We start from the raw sequence: 18846 nt of genomic DNA on the forward strand, positions 1-18846 counted from the left end.
GAAAGAATAATATGAAAATCATATCTGTTGTCCTTACATTGTTACATTTATATCTGTTCCTCTTGATTCCTATCCTATTTTTAAAACTTCTCTACAACTGCACTAAACACAATCATCCTTTAAAGACTAGTCAGCCGGTAAAAATACCAATGCTTTATATCAGCCAGTTTAAAAGAGTCTCATTAAATTTATTTTACAACAAAATAGAAACGATGTCTATAAAATATTTTCTGTAGCTACAATAAACAACAACAACAACAAATTACTAAACAATTACATTGGGCAGAAATAGGCAAATTGATAAGAAATTACTACATATAATCCATAAATTTTACCAGCAATATCAAAAGAAACTACAAATATACCAGCAACAGTAAGCGGTCCGCGATTCACAGGCCTACTGATCCCAGGGGAGATAAGCGGTGGTGAGACTTCTTGGCCGACGGTCCAGTACCGCCAAAGGCCGACTACTGTGTGCCGCCGCAACGCCATCTCAACCTTAACTCATCCCCACATTTACCCATTCTATCTTATGACCGTCTGTTTACTAGCGCGTCCTCTCGACTCGTGGTGGGAGCAGAAGTGCGGCACCAACACCATCGTCCTATACTAGTTATCACATGACACCATCTAAATAACAATATGTACAAGTAACAGACACTGAAATCGTTTCTGCCATCTGCTGTCCAGCTCCTCAACCTCAGATGAAGTGTAAGTGGTGTGTGTATGCGCGAGAAATGTAGGTGTGCACATGATTATTCTTGATGTAAGTCTGCCGTTTGTTTTTTATTATATATAATTGTCACTTGCCTTCTTTTTTTCATTGCAAAGATTTTTCATTTTGACATCTTTTACTAATGGCCTGATTGGTCAAAAGAAGTAGAGGAGAACGTTAAGTTGGGCAAAGTAAATGTGTTAACCGTTGGCCGGACCTTTTTGTTGAAAAAGGTGGAAGAGTGCGGCGAGCGAAGTTTACATGTTGATGTTTACACGCCCTCGCATACATTCGTAAAGCACTCTCCTCAAAACGTTACAAGGGTAGAGTTAATAAAATCATTGCCAGATTCGATGTCGTCGTAGATAAAATAAGTGTTGTCACTGTTGTTATTGTCGCTGTCTGTTAATAATCACATGTGCTTCATGTCCTCACAGAAGTAGGAAGTGCTGTCACCTGCAACAACGAGAAGAATACATCAGGTGCTAGACAGATGAGTGTGTAGTAATATTAGTTATATAAAATGTTATCTAAATATTGTAAATGTCTTATAAAATATCTATCACAGTATAGACAAGCTGGAAAAACATCGTACTACCACTATAACTTGATGTTTCTACTGCTACCCATAACAACGCAGTGATTTGTATATAAATAAAATATAAATATTTAGATAAAACTTTAAAGTCAAAAATGAAGTAAAGACGACATCAGAATACAATGTTTTGTTGTCTTAGTTATTCGTCAACAAACGATTTATGGAAACCAAGAAGAAATCTTAGTGCAAAAAAGAACTTTTAACATCTGTGGCACAACACAAACTCCACTCCCGTGTACCAAAGCTTCACACCTGATTGACATTGTTGCCAAGCACAAAGAGGGCGAAGCAGGGATAAGGAACATCTTTTGCTGCAACACCCTGGTCGTCTCCATCGACGTAAAAGTGAAGGTTGTTTGATGAGTCCACCAACAGTCCAACACGACTCCCGACTTTGAGGAATTTGAGAGATTCAGCAACATTAGTCCAGATCTGTAAAAAATGAGATAGTAAAATTGTGTACTGGGTGCACAGTTGATGCACAAAATGTCCAGCACATCATTTAGGCCTAAAATGTTATTTCTTTTAGAACTGCATCTAAAGGTATACAATTTCCTCTAGAATATAAATGATTGTGTGTGCTGCGTCATAATCATCACTGTCGTTGTCATTATCATCATTTTTGTTATTGCTCCTGATAGTCGTGAAGGGTGAGCCTTATCAGGTGCCACGTCTCTCCATATACTACCTTCCCTAGTGACCAGTACAGTCATGGAATGGACTACTAACTGTATACTTACCTCGATACTTTTTACTTCTCAGTCATTGCAATAGTTGCTTCTACCCAACCTACATGTACACGTGAATTCAAATTCTATAGGGCTTAGTTCAAGTATGTAGTATGTTGGCTAAAGGTAAAAGTGTATAAAAAGGTTTGTGAATTGTATTAACATAAGGGAATAAAAACGGTAGGCTGGATAATAATTTGGTTTTCCCATTTTCTGAAAAAATCATTCATACCGCGCTCTCCGAATGAATTAGGGACATAAACATGTCTGATGCTAATGTTGCATAACACATTTTGTTGTCAGCATTATTTAAAGCAAATCATTATGGTTTAAAACTGTTGTGCAATTTTCATTAAATGATAAACCTTGTACTGATCTTTTCTGAGAAAGCTTAGGTAGGAAAACTTTAATAACCGATGTTTTGTCAAGAAAATAAATGAAAAAAAAGGCATTTCTGTGTAAAGTTCGTATTAAAAGTTTATACTGACCTCACGACCCTTATGCTCTCTTACTATTTTCAGTTTCGGCTCAAGATGGTGAATATAAAGCATAGAAAGGACGAAAAATATCTTGACATATTTGTGAATAATAACTGAATACATATTGTAATGTAATCAAGCTGGTGATTTGTGTAAAAGTTTGCACAAATACACCTTTTGGTGAGGCACACAGGTCTCTTTCTACCTGTAGCTATTGTTATCCTGATAAGTACGCATACAATATATGTTTAAATCCATATAACCATATATGCATAAAATATCCATTAAATACTAGTATTACTACATGCTTAGCATCTGTAGGTGTCTTAGAACTAGTTGAACTTATTATTATTGCTTTGTGTAACGGACAACTACGCAGTAGAGGGGGCAAGAGGGGATGGGGGAAGGTTGACATCCGGTGTGGACGGTTTGTGTTTAGAAAATCTAAGCGACGCAACTCAGCGAATGCCACGTGCGGGCCAGGCAGTGCTCACACCTGGTGTAGAGGGACTGGGGTGCATATTTAAGCCCGACCATAAGCGGCCAGGGGACGGCTGATAATAATTTGGTGGATTTGTGGTTTTATTTCACCGACTCGACGATCTCTGTGGACGTGATACTGTGGCTGTATTACGGGAGATGTACTAGTGCAGATGTACTACTGTGGATGTACATCGTGTTTCTTTAGTCCTTATCATCGCCGTGGGAGCTCTGTGGTGTGAGAAACAGGCCGTGCAGATTCTTGGGGGCCAAGAAACTGCACACCGACGTGGGCGAGCAGGAGCAGTGGACTCGGAAAGAGTAAGGAGGGGGCTACCCTGCCCTTCCTTACGCTGACGTACCGACCACCATCAGGGAGGGTGCCAGGTCAGCTGAAACTAACCGCCGGAGGAGGGAGGGCTTCCTCTTAGTTTCATTCCAGCTACATATTGCTCTACCCACCCGCCTAACAGTAACTTATCGGTATAGTAAAAACACTCTTTTATCATTTACTGAACGGTAGAAAAGCGGATTAGAATTGACTTTAAAAGAAACCGGGGACTGGAGAGCTGCAGGGACTAAACGGTTATTAACATGTTAATCTGTTAAACTTTGATGGTGTGTTATTATGGCAATTCTTCATTTGATGCCGTGTGGATTCCGGCTGAGTGACTTGCTAAACTTGGATGGTGTGAACGTGATGGAGTGTTATTATTATTGACTGTAGATTACTGTTGATATTTTGTCTTCTTGTAAACTTGTGTTTGATTCTAATAATTATTGGTGCCTCTAAGGAGGGACGCCCACCCTTAAGCGATCTTATATTGGTTTTTGGAAAGAATGCGCATGTCTGCGGATGGTCCGTGACACTTTGAAACAAAGATTTATCAATAGCAGATGGAGTTTTTTTCAAAGTTGGGTGTAACCGCAAGAATTTGTGAACTTTGTCACAAAATAGAGTAAACAGCAGAAGGGTGGATAGATAAAAGTAAAGAGAGAGAGAGAGAGAGAGAGAGAAGAGAGAGAGAGAGAGAGAGAGAGAGAGAGAGAGAAAATCTTATTTGAAAACAGAAACTGAATATTTTGTATATTTGGAACCCTCTGATGTGCGTTGTTAACGGGACCAAGATTTTGAAATAAAATGTTTCACGCCTTCCGATCTTCTACAGAGAAAACAGACGAACAACTTCATACGCAGCCTACAGTGTGGTAGGTCTCCAGGGCTCTCTGCATTCTACCGACAAACAACAAAGACACAAGTCGCGGGACACGACACCCTGCCGATGGTCATGTGAAAGGCTGTCGTCGCAGTAACAAACAAAGAAAGAAAGAAAGAAAGAAAGAAAGAAACAAACAAACAATAGCTGTATCACTATCGACTTACACCTAAAACGGAAGCAAGACCGGACCTGCTTCGCTCCATCATGTCTTCCCTACGACTGCTACCAGTTACGGGATGAAATGAGTGAAGTAGTGTGTATGGCGGGTCTGACCATAATATGTTGGTGTAGATTTAGAGTAGTGTTAAGTAGAGGGAATTGCTTTGTAAGGGATATAATTAAGACTTTATTTCAGTGCAGTCATCTTAAATGTTTATCGCTTCCACCATTGCTGGGTTGTACCAGCTTACCACCTTCATTAAGGGCAAGGATAGACATCTTTGAAACGAAGGTCAAAACTAAAAAATAAAATAACAATTTTTATTAAATTGTAGTGGATTACATATTTAAAAAGACGTAAAATCGTAAAATCAAGAATTTAATTTCTTTCTGCGCATGCTGCTTTTATAGATGTATATCTTCTAAAGGAGAGAGAGATCATCGAAATTTTTTGCACTGACATTAATCACACTATTTATCGTCACATGTCTGTTAAAGTACTGATCTCACAAACAAGTTCATTTGGATTACTTTTCTTTCTTCACACGTCCAGTCGCACCAACCGACAATATTCGCTCGCAACTGTAACTATGGAAACTCACAACGGTATCCTTGTCGCACACTCCATCTTCCCTAAGAAAGATGTAATCTTTCAGGTGTAGAGACAGCACAGGGAGCTGTATAGGAAGGACGCTCGTCACACCAAGCATTAAACTCTTTTCGGCTGGCTTTTTGATTTCGTCTATTCTCACCTGTGTAAACATCATTGGTAAGGGATAAGTGAACTCGACTACAATCACTAACAAAACATAATCTAGAGGTTAAGTCTCCCTCTAATCACAAACTTGTATTATTGGACTTCTGGCCGACGATCTTTGTCCAGTTAACTTCTAAAATGAGGCAGGTGTGTACAAAGCTTCCGGTTTAGTCGAATTCAGCAGATAACATATATTTAAAATTTTTTTCTTAATATATAAACACTTATTTTCCACAAGAATATTAAACATATTATAGGCTTAACACATTCTATTCTTAAGTAATTCATACAGTTGTATGTATAAAAGTCTAGTCACTGCTTCAGGTCTGGCCGCCAAGTTACGAATAAGGTAGCCACTGTTTTACAATTTTTCTTCTTTCATTTCCAGGCGTGCATTAAAAATATTTTTTATTTAATAGGGGTTTAGAAATAGATCATTTTTGTGACTATTGTAGATGTGAATACGAAAATAGTTAATATATTTTTTGTAGCCTAATGTTTGGTTTAGAGAGTTAACTGAAAAAACTCGTCTGCAAGCAGTCCAGTAATACAAGTTCGTAGTTTTACATTCGTCGCTGCTTGAAAAACGCAGTTTCTACAAATCCTTTGTAAACAACTGCTTTAACACTGTCGTCTCTAATCCAGTTTCCCCTCAGGATTTCAGTCATTATAAAGATACAAACATTTTATCCCACTTTTGTAACTTTATTACTCAATTACTCTCCACCACCACCATTGCCGTGACCACAACCTTTACTTCCGTCTAAGCCACAACCCCTAGACTACTACCACCACTATAACCTACCCTTGTAATTTCACCATAACAACTGTCACCTACACCCAAACCGCTCCAATATGACTTGCTATTGTAATGAATATCATATTTATTACTATCACAACTCTATCATACAACTTACTTCATACAAGACGTTGTCATCCATGGCGTCACGTGACACGACCATACCATTCCTGTCAGGCTGAACTATCCGTGCGGTCTTTCTGAAGTTCGTCAGAAGAATGTTGTTTCTGCAGTTTTGGTCGAACACAAAGACTTGTTTCTGTGATATCAAATGTGAAAAAGATAAACATGTTCAAAAAAAAGACTATTAATAGATATGATATTGTAGGTAAATACTTTAGCATTTGGGATCAAAAGTCGTTAACATTAGCACGACTCTCGTGGCTTTAAAATAGCAAAAAAATGATTTTAGTATGAATGCAGAAACATTATATTACATCATGCTGCACGCGAGACAAATTAAAAAGACTGCTTACTTCAACAACGACAATCTCTCGGTTGATGCTCATTAGCTCATCGCCTATTTCTTTCACCACATCGTCACAATATATCGTTATCTCTAGCGATGGATTCACCCAAGGCTCTGCTTCCAGATCATCACTGAGGTCAAGGCTGTTGACCCTGTCTGTCAGAGTCTTTGCTGCGTGTATCAGCGCGAGACGCGGTCTGACTGTTGTGGCTCGCGTCACGAGATGTTTGTGTGACGTCACTTTCCCTAAACGTTTGTCCAGCTCGCTTTTGAAGTCACACAAGGATTTCTTGAAATTTGACACAGAATCACTGATTAGTTTCTTCACTTGTTTCCGACACTCGTCCACCATCGACTGAAGACGGTCACACGTCTTGTCCACCAGCGCCATGTTTTGTTGTTCAGTGACATCCGCTGTTTGCACGCGCACATTTAGGTTGTGTAATGCTTGCTTCAGGTTGTCCTCTGCTTTAAGTAATTTTTCTCTCAATAAACCCAATGCGTCTTCAGCTGACTTCATTTTTTCATCCAGAGACTTGACATCTAGACATTCCCTGTGTTTGTTAGAAAAACATGGCGTGCAGATGACAAGGTTATGGTCAACACAAAAAAAATCCGCCTTCTCTGTGACGTGGTCAGCACACAGTGCAGGGCGGCTGGCAGCCAGACGTTCAGGTGTCACAGTGCTGACACTCTCCACATCGTGACTGCGAGTCGCTACCATCTTCTTGTGTATTTTCCTACACGATGGACACATCTTTTCCAGACATTGGATACAGATGTACTCAGCTTTGAGGTCTTCACATACAGTGCACATGCCATCCTTCACCAATATACTCGCACTTTCTACTATCGCTTCCAGCACAGAGTCTGTAGGCAGGGCGTCGACAACATCAGCTGCAATTTGAGATGAATTACCTTGATGCTCTACTATAGGACAGGTACACAGAGGACAACCAGCGTCGGATTTTGAATCCATCCAGGAAATGACACATTGTCGACACAGGAGATGACCACAGGGTAGAATCTTTGGTGTGGTGAAGTCATTGGTGCACACAGCACACTCTCTTTCATGGGCCGGGATTACTGCCGCCATAGCTAAAGGCCAGTCTGAAAGAAAAAAAAGTTTTTGAACCTTTTGCTGTGAGCTATAATAAAGAAAATGGGTGCACTTTTGTGGTTAACAACACCAAAGTATGAAACTGTTCACACCTCTGCCTGTCCTAATTTTTCTCTAGGAGTGTTTTTCTTTTCAAGTTGTTGGCTTCTCGTCGTTAATGGTTCTAATTTTTATGTTACATATCAGCCAGCAACAACCTATTTTCGCTTCGACTTTTGTTGATATGTTACTCATCGTATTGTGTAGATTATTTAATTATTTTCTCAGCTCTTGAAGATGCTGATATAATCGCTGACAAAACAGTAGCTTTTATTTTGAAATAAACATATCATTCCTAAAACTAAACGAGTTGAACAAAAACACGCTGATGGCATTGTCTTTTACAATATTTCTCTTGTCTTCAACACACTTCAGATGACTAGGGCATAGTGTCGTGCCATGTTTTTCCTTCAAATCGACGCTCGAGCATTCATCTATCATCTGTTTTAGAACTGTCGCTCTCTTAGTTACATTAATCTTTCTTTAATGAAATATTGCTGGCTGAAACATTAGGAAAACCAATTAAGTGATACACAGCCCCTAGAGTTCTCCTTTTTATTACTTTCTTCATTTCATGGAACAAGGGTATAAACTGGAAAAGTAGATTAGAGTGTTTGTAGTCTACATAAATATAGCCTGACCTTTATCTTTATCTATATTAAGCATATAATCACCATTTCCGGCATGACTTCTATAAAGATTTTATGAAGTAACACAATATTTAAAAGCTATCTGCCTCAAGAGAAACATTAAAGCAAAAGTAGATTAGATTTTAAAAATAGATTTTCAGCATAATACTATATCAGAAGTTTGAACAAGGCTTTTTCGCGCACTAATAGGTCTAAACATTTATGGCTACAGGACATCGGACTTTTTTTTATTCTTTATATACAGTCATCAGTCCCATGATTTTCCTAAAATTTTAAACATTGAAAACAGTGAAAAGGTCGCCACTCTTGTCTATTGTGAGCAATAGTCATCAGATTCTGCACAGGATGACTAACCCAGTCTTTGACACTCATAAACCAGTTTTTTTCTTTAGACACCGGCGTTGACTACCTTTAAAGATGTCTTCAAGAATAGACTTCGACAAATTGTCGTTCCGGTCACATGGTCAAAGAGGACCAGCTTACGTCGCTAGACTGTTGAAAGTAGTTCCTGGTGTTGAAATCTGCTAGAAGATAGTCTTTTAGATGTCTTTTTAGCATTAATTTTCTAAAGCGGTAATTCAGTCTGAAGACTCTGAATGTTAAAGAAATGTCTAGTACATTCTCTATGAATTATTGGTATGACGTGCGAGTGTAAATTCTTTGTGTAAGCTCTTCATATTTAGGCTCAAAGTCAGGTGACATCTCTCTTTTCAGACAGCTGTAACTATCTAAACCTCTTCTCAGAGGACTTGTAGATCAGCAGGCTACCTGTACTTCGTGTATCCCATGAAAAGACTGCCTATGCTGTCTTCTTTAACAAATTTTTTTTAACCGATCCTGTCTTGTTAAGGATCTTAGAAATTGCACTTTATATACTACTACTAATAATAATAATAACAACAACAACGCTTCTCTTTTTTCTTTTATGTCTAGAACAGTGGTTCTCAAAGTGTGGTCCGTGGGCATGTCGGGTGGTCCGCGGCTGACAGTCGTCATATGTCAGCAAACTGATGTTTAAAGTGATGCATTCCTCGCATTAACATTTTAATTACAGATAACGAGGTATAAGTAGTTTTATGTCAACTTATTACTATACTACTGTCACAGAAGGACATTTAGTTTTGAATTGTAATGAAACAAATGCGGCAATTTAAATTTGCAATTCATAGTACAGAGTTATTTTTAGTCTTGGTGGTCCGCCATAATTTTTACTTAAGTAAAGTGGTCCGCGGTCTGAAAAACTTTGAGAACCACTGGTCTAGAACATTAGCTGCTAAAAGAAGTGTGTCGTCGATATTGCCAGCGAGGGTGACTACATCATTATTGTCTTTAGGATGTCATTTTTACTTAAAGTTTTCTGCGATATCGGATTTTTCAGCTTAAAAACGAAAATGAATTCTTGGATGTGAGAGTCGCTTTTGCTTAACATTTGGGCTCGTAAAGATCATGGTTTGCTCCCTATGTCTGTGTCTTCATACAAACCTGTATTACAGTCAATATCATTTGACCCATGGCTCGCCTTGTTTCTGATGAAGTGTTACCTTCAAAATTTTATTATCCAAGCTTGAAATTCTAATTAATAGCATTCAAAGCTTTCCTTTCAATATTTATTTGCGTGGAAAGACTAGAAAGCAGCCTTTTTTTCTAATATGTTCTATACAGTGAGAAGAAAACCAATATCGTTCGCAGATGTAAGATGAGTATGATGAAAGAAATTATAATTAAACAACATTTGCTAGGACCGAACTTATATATCAACAGATTAAAGTTATTTCCTGTTCATCCTAACACTTTGCACTCATGTAACCATCCAAAACCGAAGGAAGTAGTGGTCAAACGTGAGCATTCCACAATATTAATATATAATAAAATAACGAGGCTTTTGACACAGACACAAATGCAGCATCTGTGGATGTTTAGACCTCCACTGCAATCATCATTAACCCAGATTGCACACTCTCTTTACCATTAATAACATTTATCATTTATAAGATTCGGATAAAGTTATTTGAGAACTCCTGTTAAAACATTATAAAAAATTATAGTGCTTCTAATTTCTCCTTATATTTTTTCACAGTAATAATTTTGCCTCTTTCTTGTTGTACAAAGTGTAATAATAAATCTTACGAAAGATTCCAACCGTTACATAAAAATATAAAATACATGAAATACCTGCAGCAATAAATGTCAATGCACATCACCTGACCCACTTGTATAATGATATCGTTCACCTGCTGATAGCGGCTTAAAACAAACACTGACGAAGTCTGGCAAATGTTCACACGTCAAGCGGTATAAAAGTATTTCTATTACTTGTAGTCTCTCAGTGTAGCAGGCTAGGTCACGCTTGAGTAGTGCTGACAGAAAACCGGAGACTCGGGAGTCCAGAAACCTTGTCCCTGACACTGTTTCACTGTTGTTACGATCTGGCGGGCGCCATGAACACTGGTCAAGTGATAGACAAAGTCCATCTGCTCATGCGGGAATTACCGGTCATGATAATTAAACTCTCACTCCTCTGTTACATTGCAGACACATTAATCATATCAGCTGCATCATATTTTTGAAGATGATTAATTATCTCCAACACTGACGTGCTTCTTGAATTGATATCTGTTTAAAAACATTTTTAGAGACACTACGGGGATCAATCTCGGAAACAAAACAAAATCGCAAATTATTGACGATTGCACTAAGCAACATGATATTTTCTGATATATTGTTGCCATGGATACTGTGATTTTTTAACAAATGTCCGTTGGGCAACTGCCGCACTGTGAGAGGTCGTTTACCCATGCACACAAACTCAAATCACTCATCGTGTCTTTTCTCTCCTCATAAATATTTTAAACAAAAAGAGGTTTGTGACAAGATCCATGCATATGTTTAATTAATACCTAGAATAAAAAAAAAAGCAACAAAAAGCAAACAAGAATAATAAACAATTTCAAGGCTGGTGTCCTTATGGTCTTACATTTATATTTGTTCCTCCTCTCCCCTATCCTACTTTTAAAACTTCTGTACATCTGCACTAAACACAATCCTACTTTGAAGACTAGTCAGCCAGTAAACATAAATGTTTTTGAAACGCTCTTTGAAAAGGAGTATGACCACTGTTGGGCAAGCTACTTTTAATTTGTAGCCGGCTACACTACAGCTACAATTTTCCAAAAAGTAGCCAGCTACTTTGGGCTACTTTTAAAAGCGTGATGTTATAACAAGTTAGCTGTAGCCAGATGGCTGTAGCAACATACACAAACATCAAACATACACACAAAACACTATTACTTGCTAACACAAGAAATGGTTTTCATATACATTGACCTTTATTCTGATCTGAGACCACTAAAAACTCCATATTAACAACAAAATGCAACGGTATAAAACAACCTTTTGACTTAGTGCTGATAATTTGTGAATACTGTTAAAACACATCTACATGCTTTCAGTCCTTCATGGAATTGAACTTGACCAGAACTTAAAATAAAATTAAAAAAATAAACACATGAAAATGAAACAAAATTTTTGAAATCCATTCACAATCACAGCAAGTTTCTACCAAGCTAATTGTCATATTAAATTACTAGCATTAAATATAAAATCCTTCAAGCCACCCTACTGTTCAAACGTCCTCCATGCTCTTTTCATACAAACAAACCAAAACACACACACACACACTTTATGACAAAGACTAAATAGATAGTACAGAAACGGTAAAGACAGCAGTTTGATTAGTCGTCGCCCCAGCGGTAATCACGTTCATGCAACCTCTTACCTTTCCACAGTCTTTACAACATGTACACTCCTCTATTCCAAAAGCAGAAAAGCATGAAGATGAAGAATGAAGATCGATGAAAATCTCAACGAACTTACCTGCAAGTGCGTTCTCAAATTAGACGCCGACGTCTTGTTCGTTGAGTACTTGTTCGTGCATCCGCACCCATTCTTGCATTTGAAACTATAGCCACATTTTGTGGCTTCGCAAAATGTAAAAAAATTCAAATAAGGCTGGAAATTGATGGGTACGTCCATCTTCGTTTTTCAAATCGCTCCCGCCACGTGCACGACACAGTACTTGCGGTTACTGAGCGTGCGAGACACGTGGTGTCTGGCTGTCAAGACACCGAGCAGTGACAGCAGTGGCTGTCGTCGTCTTGCTGACACGCTGTCGACGAATGGTCGTGAAAGTAGCCAACATGTAGCCAAGCTACGGCTACTTTCTAAAATGTAGCTACGGCTACAAGCTACTTTTTTAAAATTTGTAGCCGGCTACAGTAGCTGTAGCTAGACTTCAGCTACTTCCCATCCCTGCCAACATCCCAAGGCATCAGAACTCTCGTACATTTACACTTCACACAACTGTACATTAAAAACTGGCCTATGAGCATACACGACGATATTTTATAAAACTGTTTATATGTTTTCATCAACCTGGGCTCATGAGTCTCATTGAAATAGATCTACAAAATATAGTCTGTAGGTAGAGAAAACAAAAAATGATGTATGACTTGCTAAATTAAAACGTAATGGGTACAACTATACCGACGATTCTAAAAAGACATGCTAAGAAACAGCTTGTAGCAGCAAGAATTAAAAAAATGTATCATTATTCCAGTAGATGTCACATGGACTTTCTTGCTATAACGAGTCTCACATAACAAGTTAGTAAATGAAAGAATGAAGAGAATGGTCACGGGATCAGCTAACGCAAAGTATATCGTTTTATTCGGTTAGGTAGTGTGCAGAGCAATACATCCATTTATGTCAGCTTTTGCAAGTTCTTTACATCAGTTATTTAACAAACAGCAGCACAAGGTAGAGTTAACTAATAAAATCATTGCCAGACTCGATGTCGTCGTATATAAGTGTTATCACTGTTGTTATTGTCTCTCCCTGTTTATTATCACGTGTGCTTCATGTCCTCTCAGAAGTGGGAAGCGCTGTCACCTGCAACAACGAGAAGAATGCATCAAGTGCAATAGACAGATGACTGTAAAGTAATATTAGTTATATAACATGTTATATAAATATTATAAATGTCTTATAAAATATCTCCCACAGTATAGTCAAGCTGGAAAAACGTCTTACTACCACTATAAACTAATGTTCCTACTGCTACACTAAAAAAAGCGGAAGAACATGTTTTTGGATAGAATATAAAAATTTAGATAGACATTTTAAGTAAAAAATGAAGTAATGACGACATCAAAAATACAATCTTTTGTCTTAGTTTTTCGTCAACTAACGATTTGTGGAAACCAAGAAGAAATCTTAGTGGAAATAACTTTTAAAGTCTGTGGCACAACTCAAACTCCGCTACCGTGTACCTAAGCTTCACACCTGAATGACTTTGTGGTAAAGGTCAAAGAAGGCGAAGCAGGGCTGAGGAACATCTTTTGCTGCAACACCCTGGTCGTGTCCATCGGCGTAAAAGTGAAGGTTGTTTGATGAGTCCACCAACAGTCCAACACGACTCCCGACTTTGAGGAAGTTGAGAGCTTCAGTGACATTAGTCCAGGTCTGTAAAAAATGAGATAGTAAAATTGTGAGCGGGGGGCGGGATTATTTTGATATGTTTACACAGTTGATGCACAAAAGGTACAGCACATCATTTAGGCATAAAATGTAATTTCTTTTAGAACTGGGTCTAAAGGTATACAATTTCCTCTAGTATGTAAATGATTGTGTGTGCTGGATCATAATCATCACTGTCGTTGTCATTAGCATCATTTTTGCTATCGCAAAAAGTTATTAATGAGATATTTAATAAAGGAAAAAAGACAGGCATTTCTGTGTAAAGCTCGTGTTAAAAGTTTACACCGACCTCACGACCCTTATGCTCTCTTACTATTTTTAAGGTTCGCCTGAAGAGGGTGAATATAAAGCGTAGAAAACATGAAATACATCTTTACATATTTGTGAATAATAAGTGCATCCATATTACAATGTAATCAACCTGGACATTAGTTTAAAAGTTTGCACAAATACACCTTTTGGTGAGGCATACAGGTCTCTTTCTACCTGCATCTATTGTTACCTGATAAGTACGCATACAATATATGTTTAAATCCATATAACCATACATACATAAATATCCATTAAATACTATTATTACTACATGCTTAGCATCTGTTAGTGTATTAAAATTAGTTGAACATATTAATATTGATTGAAACAAAACAAAACATAATCTAGAGGTTAAATATGATTTATAATAGCAGATACTGGGTTTTGTTTTAAAGTTGGGTTTAACCGCAGGAATTTGTGAACTTTTGACAGAAATAGATTCAACAGCGAAAGAGAAGAAAGATAAAAGTAGAGAGAGCGTGTGTATGAGTGTGTGATCGATAAAATCTTATTTGAAAACAGAAACTGAATATTTGTGTGTATTTGGAACTCTCTGATGTGCGTTGTTAATGGGACCAAACTTTTGAAATAAAGTGTTTCACGAGACTCTGTCCAATCTTCTACAGAGAAACCAGACAAACAACTTCATACGCAGCTTACAGTGTGGTAGGTCTCCTGGGCTCTCTGCCTTCTACCGACAAACAACAAAAACCCAAGTCGAAAGTCATGTGAAAGGCTGTCGTCGCTGTCACAAACAAACTAACAAACAAACAAACAATAGCTGTACCACTATCGACTGGAGCAAGACCGGATCTGCTTCGCTCCATCATGGCTTCCCTACGACTGCTACCAGTTACGGGATGAAATGAGTGCAGCAGTGTGTATGGCGGGTCTGACCATAACATGTTGGTGTAGACTTAGAGGTAATTACTTTGTAAGGGATATATTTCAGTGTTTATTTCAGTGCATTCATGTTAAATGTTCATCCCATCCACTATTGGTGGGTGGCACCAACTTACCGCCTTCATTAAAGGCAAGGATAGACATCTTTAAAACGAAGGTCAAAACTAAAAAAATTGTATAACAATTTTTATTTAATACTAGGGGATTACATCTTTAAGAAGACTCATCGAAAAAGCAAGAATTTAATTTAATTTCTTTTTGTGCATGGGGATTTTGTAGATGTATATCTCGTAAGGGGAGAGAGATCATCGAAATTTGTTTCACTGACATTAATCAAACTATTTATCATCACATGTCTGTTAAAATGCTGATCTCACAAACAAGTTGATATGGATTACTTTTCTTTCTTCACACATCCAGTCGCCCCAACCAACAATATTTGCTCGTAACTGTAACTATTTAAACTCACATCGCTATCTTTGACGCGCACTCCAGTTTGCCAAAGAATGACGGAACCTTTCAGGTCATAAGACCTCGTCGGCAGAGGGAGCTGTGTAGAAGAGACGCTCGTCACACCAAGCAATAAACTGATTCCGGATGGACTTTTTATTTCGTCTATTCTGACCTGTGTAAACATCATTGTGACAAGATAAGTGAACTCGACAACAATCGCTAACAAAACATAATCTAGAGGTTAAGTCTCCCTCCAATTTATTATTATCATAAGTCTATCATACAACTTACTTCATACAAGACGTTTACAGCCATGGCGTCACGTGACACGATCACACCGTCGCCGTACTTGTCAAGCTGAACCCTACGTGCGGTCTTTCTGAAGTTCGTCAGACGAATGTTGGTCCCGCAGTTTTCGTGGAACACAAGGACTGGTTTCTGTGATATCAAATGTGAAAAAGATAAACAATTTCATAAAAATGACTAATAGATATGATATTGTCGGTAAATATTTTAACACTTTGGATCAAAAGTCGTTAGCTTTAGCAATACTCTCATGGCTTATTTTATCATAGACTTATTAGTACAGTCATTGCTTTTATTAAAAATGTAATCATTGGCGCTGCTCAATTAAAAGTTATTGCAATCCATTTTATCAGTTTTGCTACAGTGACTACTACAAGTAAAATATCAGAAGTGAGAAAAGAAACATTATCCGGTGTCGATGTTTTAGATGTTATCAAAAATGCATTAATTATTAAAATAATTAGTTAAAAAAAAGTCGGAGACTTCTTATCGTAGCAATGTTACTTCAAAATGAACAAAAAACATTTCAACAGTAGGAATGCAGAAACTTTATATTAGATCATGCTGCACATGAGAGAAATTGAAAAGATTACTTACTTCAGCAAGAACAATCTGTCGAATGCTCTTTAACTCATCGCCTATTACTTTCACCACATCATCACAATATGTCATTGTCTCTGGCCATGGATTCACCCAAGCCTCTGCTTCCACTTTATCACTGAGGTCAAGGTTGTTGACCCTGTCTGTCAGAGTCTTTGCTGCGTGTATCAGCGCGGGACGCGGTCTGACTGTTGTGGCTCGCGTCACGAGATGTTTGTGTGACGTCACTTTCCCTAAACGTTTGTCCAGCTCGCTTTTGACGTCATACAAGGAATTCTTGAACTTTGACACAGAATCACTAATAAGTTTCTTCACTTGTTTCCTACACTCGTCCACCAAGTTCTGGAGTCGGTCACATGTCTTGTCCACCAGCGCCATGTTTTGCTGTTCAGTGACATCCGCTGTTTGCACGCGGACATTTAGGTTGACTATTGCTTGCTTCAGGTTGTCCTCTGCTGTAAGTAATTTTTCTCTCAATGAATGAAATGCGTCTTCAGCTGACTTCATTTTTTCATCTAGAGACTTGACGTCTAGGCAGGCCTTGTGTTTGTTAGAAAAACATGGCGTACAGATAGCAAGGTTGTGGTCAACACAAAACATCTCCGCCTGTTTGTCGCCGTGGTCAGCACACAGTGCAGGGCGGCTGGCAGCCAGACGTTCAGGTGTCACAGTGCTGACACTCTCCACATCGTGACTACGGCTCACTACCATCTTCTTGTGTATCTTCATACACGATGGACACATCTTTTCCAGACATTGCATACAGATGTACTCAGCTTTCAGGTCGTCACATACAGTGCACATGCCACCCTTCATCAGTATACTCGCATTTTCTACTATAGCTTCCATCACAGAGTCTGTAGGCAGGGCGTCGACAACATCAGCTGAGATTCGAGACGAATTGACTTGATGCTCTACTATAGGACAGGTACACAGAGGACAACCAGCGTTGGATTTGGAGTCCAGCCAGGAAATGACACATTGTCGACACATGAGATGACCACAGGGTAAAAGTTTTGGTGTGTTGAAGTCATTGGTGCACACGGCACACTCTCTTTCATGCGCTTGGACTACTGTTGCCATAGCTAAAGGCCAGTCTGAAATAAAAACAACAGTTGTTTTAAAACTATTGTAAGATACAACAAAGAAATATGTGGTTAACCACAACAAAGTATGAAACTGTTCACACCTTTGCTTCTGGCTGTATCTATTTTTCTCTATGGATGCCTGTTCTTTTTTTCTCGTCGTTAATGTTTCAATTTTTCATGTTATATATCAGTGACAATCTATTTTTGCTTCGAAGTTTGCTGAAATGTTAATCATCAACAACAAGCTCAAGACCCTTACCCATCACTATGACTTATTCTGTTAATAAGATGGCCTGATAAGATCTCCAAAAGCAGCCTGTGCAAAAGAACCAACAAGAATGCCACTAGCCAAGACATCAAAAGGCACAAATAGGACACACCCTGCACAAACCAGCTGACAGCAATGCCAACAAGCACTTAACTGGAACACTCAGGGGAAAAGAGAATTGGGACACCAGAGCAAACTTGGAAAAGAACAGTAGAGAACAAGACAAAGGACGTCGCAACCACATGGGCCCAAGTGAAGAGAGCTGCCTTATACCGAGTCCGCTGGCGAGCTGTCATTGCGGCGCTAAGCTCATCGATGAGTATCAAGGACTTAACTAACTGACGTAAAAACTATACACCTTAAAATGAACAGAAAAAGTAGGTAAAGTTTTTTTATAGTCCTCTCAAATATAGATCAACCTTTTCATTCATTAAACATATCATCACTATTAGCTTTATTACTTCTATTAAGGAATCATAAGAAGTAACATGATACTTCAAAGTTATCTACCGAAAGGACAGCATTAAAGCGAAAGTAGATTGCACTAAAAATAATTTTTCACCTTTATACTATATGAGAAGTTTAAACAAAGGCTTTTGTGCACATAAATATGTGTATATAAATATAAATATAAATTAGACACCTGCAGCAATGAATGTCAATACACAACACCTGACCCACTTGTGTAATGATATACTCACCTGTAAATGGCGGTTGACAACACACTGACGGAGTTCGGTGAATGTTCACACGTCAGATGGTATCAACGTGTTTATATTACATAGAGACTTTCAGTGTAACAGGCTAGGTCACGCTTGAGTAGTGCTGATCACATGTGGAGACTCAGAAGTCAAGAAATCTTGTCCCGAATACTGTGAAATTATCAGTACGACCGGGTGGGCGCCATGAACACAGGTCACGTGACAGTTACAGAGCTCGTCTGGTCATGCGGGAATTTCCCTTTAAGATTTTTATATATATTTAAAAAGTTTAATTTCACTTCTCTGTTATATTGCAGAGATATTAAGATTTTTAAAATGATTTACTTCAAACACTGACGTGCAAAAATCTAGGTATGGCAAATAAACTCATTTACAAAACAATTAGAAGAAAAATGTCAAACCATTTAAACAATAGCATAATTTTTATGTGAATGTGGTGAAAACCT

The 18846-nt window shown here is 38.2% G+C and overlaps 3 protein-coding genes across 3 annotated transcripts; all 3 read right to left on the reverse strand.

The window, feature by feature from the left end:
* Nucleotides 1-1037: 1037 nt before the first annotated feature.
* On the reverse strand, nt 1038-6839 carry LOC112556318 (neuralized-like protein 4). The gene is made up of 5 exons (XM_025225194.1): nt 6412-6839; nt 6054-6194; nt 4982-5131; nt 1566-1745; nt 1038-1171 (listed from the first exon to the last, which is right to left on the reverse strand). The coding sequence occupies exons 1-5, from the start codon at nt 6793-6795 to the stop codon at nt 1139-1141; spliced, it is 888 nt and encodes a 295-aa protein (XP_025080979.1). The 5' UTR covers nt 6796-6839; the 3' UTR covers nt 1038-1138.
* LOC112555738 (E3 ubiquitin-protein ligase TRIM33-like) lies at nt 6829-10686 on the reverse strand (the record flags this gene model as incomplete). The annotated part of the gene is made up of 2 exons (XM_025224237.1): nt 10386-10686; nt 6829-7514 (listed from the first exon to the last, which is right to left on the reverse strand). A coding segment is annotated over exon 2 (672 nt), but the record flags the coding sequence as incomplete, so codon positions are not given.
* A 1692-nt stretch (nt 10687-12378) lies between these two features.
* LOC112556310 (E3 ubiquitin-protein ligase TRIM33-like) lies at nt 12379-18599 on the reverse strand. The gene is made up of 6 exons (XM_025225184.1): nt 18380-18599; nt 16320-17419; nt 15708-15854; nt 15433-15588; nt 13554-13733; nt 12379-13160 (listed from the first exon to the last, which is right to left on the reverse strand). The coding sequence occupies exons 2-6, from the start codon at nt 17403-17405 to the stop codon at nt 13128-13130; spliced, it is 1602 nt and encodes a 533-aa protein (XP_025080969.1). The 5' UTR covers nt 17406-17419; nt 18380-18599; the 3' UTR covers nt 12379-13127.
* Nucleotides 18600-18846: the final 247 nt, after the last annotated feature.

The sequence above is a fragment of the Pomacea canaliculata genome, linkage group LG2 (assembly GCF_003073045.1).
Source record: "Pomacea canaliculata isolate SZHN2017 linkage group LG2, ASM307304v1, whole genome shotgun sequence".
In the NCBI taxonomy this organism is placed as follows: domain Eukaryota; kingdom Metazoa; phylum Mollusca; class Gastropoda; order Architaenioglossa; family Ampullariidae; genus Pomacea; species Pomacea canaliculata.

What these genes read in the sequence shown, in the direction of transcription:
- LOC112556318 (XM_025225194.1), bottom strand. Translation starts at nt 6,795, where the DNA reads ATGGCGCTGGTGGACAAGACGTGTGACCGTCTTCAGTCGATGGTGGAC. An exon ending in GAGAGATTGTCGTTGTTGAA is followed by an intron (nt 6,195 to 6,411) that starts GTAAGCAGTCTT and finishes TTGATATCACAG; the next exon opens with AAACAAGTCTTTGTGTTCGA. An exon ending in TTGGCAACAATGTCAATCAG is followed by an intron (nt 1,172 to 1,565) that starts GTGTGAAGCTTT and finishes TCGTTGTTGCAG; the next exon opens with GTGACAGCACTTCCTACTTC.
- LOC112556310 (XM_025225184.1), bottom strand. Translation starts at nt 17,405, where the DNA reads ATGGCAACAGTAGTCCAAGCGCATGAAAGAGAGTGTGCCGTGTGCACC. An exon ending in CTGTAAACGTCTTGTATGAA is followed by an intron (nt 15,589 to 15,707) that starts GTAAGTTGTATG and finishes ATGTTTACACAG; the next exon opens with GTCAGAATAGACGAAATAAA. An exon ending in TTTACCACAAAGTCATTCAG is followed by an intron (nt 13,161 to 13,553) that starts GTGTGAAGCTTA and finishes TCGTTGTTGCAG; the next exon opens with GTGACAGCGCTTCCCACTTC.